Raw genomic sequence first — 11,320 nt, forward strand, 5'->3', positions numbered from 1 at the left:
TGTAATTAATTGAAATTTTATTTCCATAATAGATCTTAATTTCACTTCTGAGATTCCACCCTAAAAGTCTTAGGTTAAAGATTATAGTTAAAGATTATAAATAGTCTTAGGTTAAAGATTATTTCTTAGGTTAAAGAAATAAATCTGTATCTAACAGTTTTTAATTTTACAGGTATATCACCGATTGTTTCTGAACATAGAAAACAGATTGATGATTTAAAGAAATTTAAGAATGATTTTAGGGTAAGTGTTGTATTGACTAATGAATTAGAATTAAAAAAATTAGATACTAGGAATTTATATCATTCATTTACAAAAATGCATATATGCAGAGAAATAATGAACCATGTGCGTAGAAAGCTAATGTTGTCTTTTCCTACGGTGGGGTAACTAAATTCATGAGAGTTGATAAGAGTAATACATATATCAATGAAGAGAATGTGATTCTGAGATTTGAAGTTATTATAACATAAGTTACTATTTGATATTCATTTGATTACTATAATGGGCAATAGAGGAAGGCCAACGCATTAATTATCTGATGTAGTAAGTAGAAGATACATTGGTACCTGGTGTTCTAAGATGTAGTTATGGATTAACACTCTGTACATGAATGTATTGTTCTGTAAATGTCATTTCTCTGTCTTAACACTTGCTGCGTATACTGATTTTCTCCTGAATGACTCTTTCTTTTGTACAATGTTTAATATACTGTATAAATCAAGGTATATTTTGAGACCAGCTCAACTAATGATTCTGAAATTTAGCTTCTTAAATGGGGGGGGGGGGGAGGAGGACCCTATAAGCCTTTGAAGAAATGGCTGGTTTAAAAGATGAATTTGAATGAATCAAAGTCAAAAGGCAGCATTTTTTCCCAGCCTGTGTTCTGGCTTCCTAAACATCAATAAATTTGTTTTGCTAATAGTTTAGTTCTTCATTTATTGGCATTATTCAAAATACTGCATATTTTATACTTAAGCATATTTATCCTTTCAGCTTTAATACTATTAAGAATTGTGAATTTGGGCCTCCCCAGTGGCGCAGCGGTAGAGCGCTGGGTTGCGAAGCTGCCCGCGGCCTCTGCGGCGCTGGTTCGATCCCCGGCTGCTCCCCGGCCACCAGAGGAGGGTCCCACATGGCGTGCAGACCTCTCCTGCAGCCCGCTGCTCCTCTCAGCAGTGTACTTCGGTCCTTCTGCCTGCTCTGCTCCCTGCTCTGGCTCTGGTGAATTCTCTCACCCTCCCTCGCTTCTGACTGTACCCAGTGCATGTATAAAACAAAAAACAAACAAACAAATAAATAAATAAAAACCTGCCTCTTTAAAAAAAAAAAAAAAAGGAATTGTGAATTAAAATTTTTTAAAACTAAGTTTACACATCCAGTGTCACAAAGAGTAATGACTGAGTGCCAGAATGTCCAATACCCAACTTAACACTTGAAACACAGCAATACAGTTGGAGTCCTCCCTAAATATGTCCTCCTCAGCTGTATCTTTCTCTTCCCTTTGGGTGGGAAGTGTTTCTTCCTGTGCACTTCTTTCAGTGTATAAGAATAGATCTCTTGGCCTCCCTGATAGTGTAGGGATTAAATTTCTTTGCTATCCCCGGCCAGGGAGCTGACCCACATATGGCACAGCAGACCTATCCTGACTTCCGGTAACCAAGAGAGATGACCCAAAATTGCACTGGTGATCGACATTTTCTTATTGTCTATGCTGAGTCACATAAGAATCCCAGTTTTCCCGTAAAATGTCCATACTACCCAAAGCAATGTGCAGATTTGATGCAGTCCCTATCATAATTACAAAGTATGGTAATAAAAACAGTATGATAGTGGCATAAAAATACCTAGATCATGGGAGCAGAATACAGAGCCTGTAAATTAACTCACACAAAAATGTTCAATATATGACAAAGCAGCCAAGAATGTACAATGGGGAAAGGGTGGGCTCTATAGTAAGTGGTGCTGGAAAAAGTGAGCCATTATCTAATATTGTACATGAAAGTTAACTCAGTAGTCTCCAGTGATGTCTCATTATCCTGAGAATATGTGTGTGTGTGTGTGTGTGTGTGTGTGTGTGTGTGTACACATATATACATATGTATGTATGGATTTTTATCCTGAGGATTTAAAAGCTAGAGTCCTCAATGTAACTTTAAGGTTTCCTTCCTCTTGTCATTTCTTGACTTGGACATATATGCTAATCCTTGCTCTGTCTGCTAGTGCTTTTTTGTTTCACGATAGGGCCCATCTTTTATCTTTCCATGGTCTGATATCAGATGGTAAACTTAGGGAGCATAGCAACTACTTCATATTTTCCATACCCAGCAGGTTCAATTTCTGGCCCATGGTGAGCACTCAGTAAAGATTCAGCTTTTGACATTGGGACATTTGAGTGCTTAGATGACTATGATTGGGTTGTATAGACAATCTGTTACTGTTGCTTTATGATAAGAACATTGCTTTTAAGGTATGGAAAAAGCCTTATTCTACTATTTCATGTTTACAAGTATGCTACTTTGCCTGTGTTCATGGAGAAAATTGATTGTTAGAGTTATTTAAAATATTTAAATATAATTATTTCTTTTATTTAGTTACAGCCAAGTTCTACTTCTGACTCTATGGATCAACTGCTAAACAAAAATAGAGAAGGAGAAAAATCAAGAGATTTGATCAAAGACAAAATCGAACCAAATGTTAAGGATTCTTTCATTGAAAATAGCAGCAGCAACTGCACCAGTGGAAGCAGCAAGCCGAACAGCCCCAGCATTTCCCCTTCAATCCTCAGTAACTCGGAGCACAAGAGGGGACCTGAAGTCACATCCCAGGGGGTTCAAACTTCCAGTCCAGGATGTAAACAAGAAAAAGATGACAGAGAGGAGAAGAAAGATGCAGCTGAGTGAGTAAAGCTGAAATGTAGCAAATACTCTTATTTATTTTTATGATGTCGAGGGCCTTCCAGCTCAAGAATCAGGTATCTGGACTTTTAGACTGCTTTTAACTTAAAAGCAGTCCGTAACTTAACTACTCTAGACAAATGACAGCTTAAGTAAATTAGATCTCGTACCTGATAGTCCTTTCCCCATCTCCCCCATTTTTGCACCCCATGACATTTATACTCTAGGTATAAATTATGAGGGTTTTTTTTTTTTTTTTTCCTGAAAATGCACAAGAGTTAGAAGTTACTGGTTCTTGGATCCGATATCCCTGGGGTCCATCTCCTGGCTGTGGTGCCAAGATGAAGATATGCCACAGCCAGGAAGAGAGAAGTGTCTGTCACTACTTGGAATTCAATGTGTTTACATCAGAAACACTATGTTAGTTAATGGTTACATTTATTAAGATAGATTTAATTCTGCACATTAGTTTATTATCAGTTAAAAGGATTTTGTGGGCTCATCTTAGAACCTGACCTAACCACTACTTTGGCTTTCAAACAACCCAGATAAATTGAGGAATGCTTATTCTTGATCAACTTAAAAATTTTTATTAGGGTTTTTCCAAGGTATGTTTAATAGAAAACACTATCACATTAGAAATTCCTGCATGCTAGAGAATTGGTGCATTCTTTTGGAAGGATTACCTTTAAGGAGCTGCTTGTCTTTTCATTTTAAATATCTGCTGATTGACTTTGAGATAAGCTTTTGTGTATATTACACTTTTTGAGAACATTTGTCCTTTTTTGAACAGTCTTTATCAGATTAAGGAGTGAAAAATATGCGTGTGTTTTTATGAAGAGGATTAATAATCTTCTAATGAGACTTGTTAAATGATCTTGAATGTTTGCCAGTGTCAGGTATTTGAAAGTAGCAGCAATTGCTTTTGAAGGTATTTCATTCTCTAGAACTTTAAAGAAACATAAGTTATATGCAGATATCATTGACCTTTTTTTCTTTGTTTCAGGCAAGTGAGGAAATCAACGTTGAATCCCAATGCAAAGGAATTTAACCCTAGGTCCTTTTCTCAGGTAAGTTTTTTTCTAAAATCTAATTTCTAAATATTAAATCTAGGTATTGGTAAATATTCTTTTCCCCTACCTATCATCTAAATTTAGTTACAGTATGCTAAAGCAACTGTTGGCTTAAGTATGGGTCCTCTTTTTTTTTTTAAACTATGGTTATTTAAAATATTTTTGAGCTATAGAAAAGATTTCTTAGTCAGTGAGAGAGAGAGATCTGGGGCCAACCTTTGAAGGGGGTTGGTTGGTTGACTGCCTGGTCTCTTGTTACTCCACTGAATTTGTAAGACAATAGGATTATTTTTTAGGTGTTTTTCTTTTTTTTTTTTTCCAAGTGTTGGCTTACATTGTTGTTTGTGTTTTTGAGGTATAGGATCCCCCTTCAGGTGATGTCACTGTAGTGCACCCACTACCAAAGCACCACAGTCCATTGTGCTGTCTCCCTACTTTATTCTCACCCTTTTCACACTCCCTTCTCCGCTGAACTCACTGGTTCTGTAGTCAGCTTTCAAGGATTATTTTTTAAGTTTAGTTTTATATGATCCCTTTATTTGGCTTCCCCATATTCCACATTTAAACGTCATCTCCTTAAAAATCATTACTGTTGGGGCCTCCCCGGTGGCGCAGCGGTTGAGCACTGGGTTGCGAAGCCACCCGTAGCCTCTGCGGTGCCGGTTCGATCCCCGGCTGCTCCCCGGCCACCGGAGGAGGGTCCCACATGGCGCGCGGACCTCTCCTGCCACCCGCTGCTCCCCTCAGCAGTGTATTTCGGTCCTTCTGCCTGTTCTGCTCCCCGCTCTGGCTCTGGTGAATTCTCTTGCCCTCCCGCGCTTCTGACTGTACCCAGTGCTTGAATAAATAAATAAATAAATAAATAAATAAAATTTAAAAAAAAAAATCATTACTGTTGATATTTTGAAATAGTATTGTTGACTTAATGGCAAAATTTTACTTTAAGTTTTTATCAAAGTATTTTTTTTATCTGAAACACATTAAAGGTTTTTTTTTTCCATTAAAAGGGATTAAGGAAAAATTAAAAATGAATTTTAGAAAAACGGGGGAATAAGTCTCCAAATTGTAATGGTTAGCTTTTTACTGTAAGATAGTTGATTTTGATTTTGTTTTTGTAGCCAAAGCCTTCTACCACCCCAACTTCACCTCGTCCTCAAGCACAACCTAGCCCATCCATGGTGGGTCATCAGCAGCCAACTCCAGTTTATACTCAACCTGTTTGTTTTGCACCAAATATGATGTATCCAGTCCCAGTGAGCCCAGGCGTGCAAGTAAGTCATAGAATTTAATGTCATTTATCTTCAATTACTTGTATTTAACACCACATCCACTACATATGTGCAGATACTTAAGGCAGTGGTAGTATAACAGAAGTATTTGAAAAGGGAAGGCAGTACTGCTGTGGGGTATTGTTAGTATGTGGACCTAAATCTGAGAATATTTTCTGGTGAGAAAGGTTGTTTAGATTTCCCTAGGTTGTCCTTTTAGTTGTGGTGTGATTTTATTTTTTTAATGACTCAGAGAATCGGGAAACCTCAGCTAGCGCTCTATCAATACACGTCTAAGAGTTGTAGAATGTATTATTACCTTGAAAGTCTAATTTTTTTTTTTTTTAATTCCCTCAAGCCTTTATACCCTATACCTATGACGCCTATGCCAGTGAATCAAGCCAAGACTTATAGAGCAGGTAAAGGTGAGAATAATCCTGCCTGTGTTTGCTTGTAGTCTGCATGCTGCATGAGTTAAGTAACTCAGTTGATAATGAAGATATACTTTTGGTTCAGTTTTGACTTTTGATGAGGTTGTTTGTTGACTTTTTTTTTTATGAAGTATTTATTTTACGCATACAAGAACTGGGGTACAGGCCAGAGGTTGGGTTGTGTGAGAGGATTCACCAGAGACAGATCTACTGAAACACTGCTACAGGCGGATCTACTAAAACACACTGCTGAGGGGAGTTAGGAGAGGTCTGCTGCGCCATGTTGGTAGCTCCCTGGCCAGGGTTTGAACTTGTGCTTCAGTGGCTGCAGATAGCTTCATAGGTTGCGTCCAACCCTTACGCCACGAGGGAGGCCCTGTTCCTTGACTTGCATAAGGTATTTACATGCATTTTTATGGGAGAAATGGTCATCAGTTTTGATTGGTCAGGATCCTCTTAAGAAAGGATAATTGAGTTCTGAAGTTTTGGTGTTAAATTTGAAAAGTTTGGTGTTAAATTAATTTACCAGATTGTTGACCCTCTTATTTTATGCTGACTTACATTTTTCCCTCTAACTCCTGAGTTTATTTTTAAGCAGCGCTTAACTCACTTCAGAAACCTTTAAGATCTTACTAGAGGAATGTTTCTTCATCTTTAAAATGAGAATGTTACATAATCTAGAATTTTATGATTGTGTGGTTAAACAACCTTCATAGAAAAAACATATTTACTTTAATTGAAAATCATCTAATGTTGAAAAATGAGAAAAAGGTTTCCCTTTTGCCATCCAGGTAATTGAGAACAATTTGCTGTCATCTTGTTGAAAAGCAATAGAAAGTAGAATGATTTATATAAAAATGACATTTCTCAATGCCCAGTAATTTATCACTTTGGCATAAAATTTTCACTTCTGGACTTAGTAAGCTTTCCTCTGTTTAAAGTAATCATTATATTGTGGATGTTAATAATTAAAACTCTTAATGGTTTTATTTGCTTTAAAGTATCCTTTATTTTTGCCTTAGAACACTAGAACCTATTGTAAGAACTCTAGTTAATTTAAAGTTATCGAGTTGTAGGATTAATTTTAGTTGCGGGCTTGAAAAAAAATCAAGGAAGTTGCTTTTAGATTCATTTGAATGAGGTTAATTTTAGTATGTTTATGTATTACTGGAATTAATGATTCCTTAAAACAGGAATCATTAAATGTTTTAACATTAAGGTATGAAAAATTATTTCAGTGAAAGCAAACGCCACAGCGTAGCTCACTGATGTGAGAGATGCGCTTTAGCTTCAAGAGGCAGCCTCATTTTAATAGAGGAGAAATGAGGTAGAATAAGCATAGCAAAGAGTGTCAGCTGTAAACACATGCTAAAATGGAAATTATTAGATGCTTATCAGGCTTTTGCCATATGTGCTTTGTTTCTTTGTTAAGTATTTAAGACAAATCCCACACATCATGCCGTTTCACTCCTACATACTTTCTGTCTTTTAAAAGTATAGGGAATTTTCTTAGGTAACCAGAGTGTTATTATCACTGTTTATAAAATAAGCAGCTATTCCTTTTTATCATCTAACAATTACTGGAATCAGATAAACCTGAATCAAGACTGTTTTCACAGTTGGTTTGTTTTGAATATGGATCAAAATAAGATCTGCACATTATTGCATTTACTGTATGTCTTTATAATTCCTCTGCCTTTTTCTTCCCACTGTTAGCTTATTGTGAAACTAATATGTCTTATATTTTATTTTTTTTAAAGATTTATTTATTTATGCATATTAGAGCTGGGGTGTAGGCCAGAAGTGTGGGGTGGGGGTGAGAGGATTCACAAGAGACAGAGTGGGAAACAGAACAGGCAAACTGACTGAAATAACACTGCCAAGGGAAGGAGCGGGCGAGGCATGAGAGGTCTGTGGTGCCATGTGGGTCAGCTCCCCCCCTGGGGTTGAACTTGAGCTGCAGTGGCTGTGGATAGCTTCATAGTGTTAAGAAACCCATTGCACCACCAGGGAGGCCCTGTCTCATATTTTAGAATTTTTTCTTTACTTTTTATGATATCATTGATTATATTCAGGTTTAACTTTGGGGTGGGAACAATAATACTTAATGTTTTGAGAGCTTTATATTGGATCTGTCAGGAGGCATGTAATATCTGGTCATACTCAGTTCTGGTAATGTGGTAACATTCATTAAGGGATCAGTGATACCCGATCCTTCCCTTTCCGGTTAAGTTTTCTGTATCTTTTATCTAATTCATTAATGATTGATGCTTAACATTTCTTCAGGGCTATGAGGCTTAATTTTTAGTGTGCATCAGAATTACTTGGGAAGTTTGTGATAAACACAAACTATCCCTAGGGTTTCCAGTGTAGTGGGTTTGGGGCATAGTTTAGAATTTACATTTCTAGTGCAATAAGCCAGTCACCAGGTGATGGTCCTGGACCATACTTTGAAAACCACTGCAATTAGGGATTTGAAAATGGCAATTTCTGAATTCCTAGCATTACTTCATTTATTGGCTGAATACTCATTTTGGGGAATTTTTTTTTTTTTCATCTAAGGATATATGGTTATCACGAAATAGTTTTTATAGGAAAGGTAGATAAATACTTAAATTCAAGTGATTAAAACTGGTGTGCCAATTTGCAGAGTAAGGAAGGAGTTGTGCTTGTATTATTTCCAGTATTGTCCAGTGGAATTGTTAATTTTTTAAAGGATGTGACTTTCTTCTCCCTCTTAAATTTTTTAATCTGATGAATGCAAGGTTTTTTTAGTATATATATTGTACATACTCACTGTGCTTTGGTTTTTTTTTTTTTTTTTTTTAAGATTTATTTATTTATTTATACACGATTGATTCATTGATTGACTTATACAAGCACTGGGTACAGTCAGAAGCGCGGGAGGGTGAGAGAATTCACCAGAGCGGGGAGCAGAGCAGGCAGAAGGACTGAAGTACACTGCTGAGGGGAGCAGCGGGCGGCAGGAGAGGTCTGCGCGCCATGTGGGACCCTCCTCCAGTGGCCGGGGAGCAGCCGGGATCAAAGCGGTACTGCAGAGGCTGCGGGCAGCTTCGCAACCCAGCGCTCAACCGCTGGCCCTGCTTTGGTTGTTTTTGCCTCTCATTGCCTCACCTTTGAACAGTGGAATACCTCTAAATTGACTTGTGTGCTTTTAATACCACCCATCTGCTTTTGATCACTTCCTTGGTACTGAGGAACTTAGCTAAAGAGTTTCGTTGCCTCCTATTTCTGATTCTGGCACACCGTGTCTTAGGTTAATTTTTTTTTCTGACCTTAGACCCAGGTCAGTTATTCCTCCAAGGAACTCTTGATTCCTTTTGCTAGGAAATAGTATTTAGAAGCAGTTTTCTGGACATTACATGTGTTTATTGCTGCTGAGTTACTGCTTCTAGATTTTTTTTTCAGTGGACAAAACTAAGAAATACTACTTTTTTTTTTCCAAATATTCAGAAATTTATTTTGATATCTGCAATTCAAGTTGACACTGCAAGGTTTTTACTACAGTTTTTGCTTGTATCTCTTATTCTCTTTACACTGAAAGCCTTGTAAGAGTACTGACTATATTACCTATTACATAACAAATTATCTCTACGTATTATCTACAGCAACATTATTTCACACAGGGTCAGGAATCTGGTAGTGACTTATCTGGGTGATTCTGCCTCTGTCTTTTATGAAGTCGCAGACAAGATGTTGGCTGGAGCGGCTGCAGTTATCTGGAGGGTTAATTGGGACTGGAGGATTTGCTTCCAAAGTCAAAGCTGTTGGCAGGATAGTGCTGGTCATGACATAGCTGTTGGCTTCTCACAAAATGAGTATTCAGAGAAAAGCCATCCTAAATGGAAGCTGCAGTGTGTTTTATAACCTAATCTTGGAAGTGACATAACTTCTGCCATATGCTGTGGGTTGCAAGAACAAACCTAGTATAGTGTGCAAGGAGGAGTACACAAGGTTGTGAATTTTCGGAGGGAGGATCTTCAGGGACTCTCTCAGAGGCTTATTTGTATATTCCTATAGTGTATATATAAAACATTTTTATAATACTTGTTTTCAGATTGTTTGACTACAGTATAAAATTTCTAAGAATTCTTTAAGTGCCAGCTTCAGCGTGAGTTGTCATCATCCTTGTTTCTTTCAAAATACCATCTTCTGTAATCAGTGTTAAGTCAGTGATTTGATAAACAAGTAGGTTACTCCAGTTGAGTTTGTTATCATTTGTGGGGATAGCTTTTTAAAATTATTGTAATTGGGCCTCCATGGTGGCACAAGGGGTTAAGCATAGCACTGTGAAGTTATCCACAGCTTCTGCAGCATGAGTTCGATCCCCAGCTGGCCAGGGAGAAACCAAAATGGCGAGGCAGACCTCTCCTATCTCACCCGCTGCTCCCCTCAGCAGTGTACTTCAGTCAATCTGCCTGTTCTGTTCCCCACTCAATCTCTGGTGAATCCTCTCACCCCCCGCAACTCCTGGCCTGTACCCCAGTTCTTGAATGCATAAATAAATCTTTTCTAAAAATTCTTGTAATTTGTGTATTTTTTACACAAAGTGGAAAAAACTACGTAAAAAGAGATGCTCAGAGGAATCTGCTTCCATCCCACTTGTAGTTAACCATCATCACTTCCATCATCAATTGGAGATCATTTAAAGTTATTTTGTATTTATCTTTATGGTGTTTATTTTTGCAGATACACTTTTTTTTGCAAATTACATTATTTTTAAAATAGCTTTGTTTAGATATAATTGACATGCCATAAAATTCATCCACTAGAAATGCAAAGTTCAGTGTTTTTTAGTATATTCCCACCACAGTCTTGATCACCTGTCCGTTTCAGAACATCTTATTAGTCCAAGAGAAACCCTGTACCAGTTAGCAACACCATGCCCCCTTGCACCTATACCCACGTCTCTATCTCCTGCTCTGAATATTTCATATAGATGAAATGCTGTGTTTGTCTTTTGTTTCTGGCTTCTTTGACTTAGCATAACGTTTTCAAGCTTCATCTGTATTGTGGCCACTATTAGTATCTCATTCTTTTTAATACCAAATAATAGTTGTGTATATGCCACATTTTGGAAATCTATTAGTTGATGAATGTTTTTTCTACCTTTTTGGCTATGAATAATGCTGTGTAAATATTCATGTGCTTGTTTTTAATGGATTAGAGTGATAGGTAGAAATGCAAAAATCTTTAAGTTTCTATCAAAAGGTGACTCAATTCCAACCACTTCCATTCATTCACTTAATAGTCAGTCAGCCTGCCTGTTCTGCCCCCCACTCTGTCTCTGGGGAATCCTCTCACCCCTCACACCTCTGGCCTACAACCCAGTTCTTCTATGCATAAATAAATAAAAATAAATCTTCAAATTTTTTTTTGTTACATTCAAGCATTATTTTGTAATTGGAATTTTTTAAACTCTGAGAAGATAGTGAACTTGACTAACTTGTTGGGATTTTTTTTTTTAATGAGGCTCATAATCAGATATCAAAAGAAATAGTGATAATAGATTAATTAAGCTCAGTTTTATGAGTTTATTCAATAAAAATGATATGATTTAGGGATGCACTTTTCTTTACTAAAAGGATATGCTTTTTTAATATGTGGAATCTCAAGGTTAATTTTAGAAA

General features: G+C 37.1%; 1 protein-coding gene across 3 annotated transcripts in view; it reads left to right on the forward strand.

Annotated features, from left to right (window-relative positions):
• The window catches only part of ATXN2 (ataxin 2), an 86,945-nt gene that overhangs the window by 60,128 nt on the left and 15,497 nt on the right, over positions 1–11,320 (forward strand). For 2 of the 3 annotated variants that reach the window (XM_037511164.2, XM_054695332.1), the window contains 5 exons: positions 173–243; positions 2,595–2,899; positions 3,904–3,967; positions 5,089–5,241; positions 5,597–5,657. In XM_037511164.2, coding sequence (XP_037367061.1) covers positions 173–243; positions 2,595–2,899; positions 3,904–3,967; positions 5,089–5,241; positions 5,597–5,657 — 654 coding nt within the window. Of the gene's footprint in view, positions 1–172; positions 244–2,594; positions 2,900–3,903; positions 3,968–5,088; positions 5,242–5,596; positions 5,664–11,320 lie in introns of all 3 variants that reach the window. The other variant, XM_037511163.2, reaches the window with a different exon arrangement.

Source organism: Talpa occidentalis, unplaced genomic scaffold (assembly GCF_014898055.3).
Source record: "Talpa occidentalis isolate TD23 unplaced genomic scaffold, MPIMG_talOcc4v2.1 talOcc4.14, whole genome shotgun sequence".
In the NCBI taxonomy this organism is placed as follows: domain Eukaryota; kingdom Metazoa; phylum Chordata; class Mammalia; order Eulipotyphla; family Talpidae; genus Talpa; species Talpa occidentalis.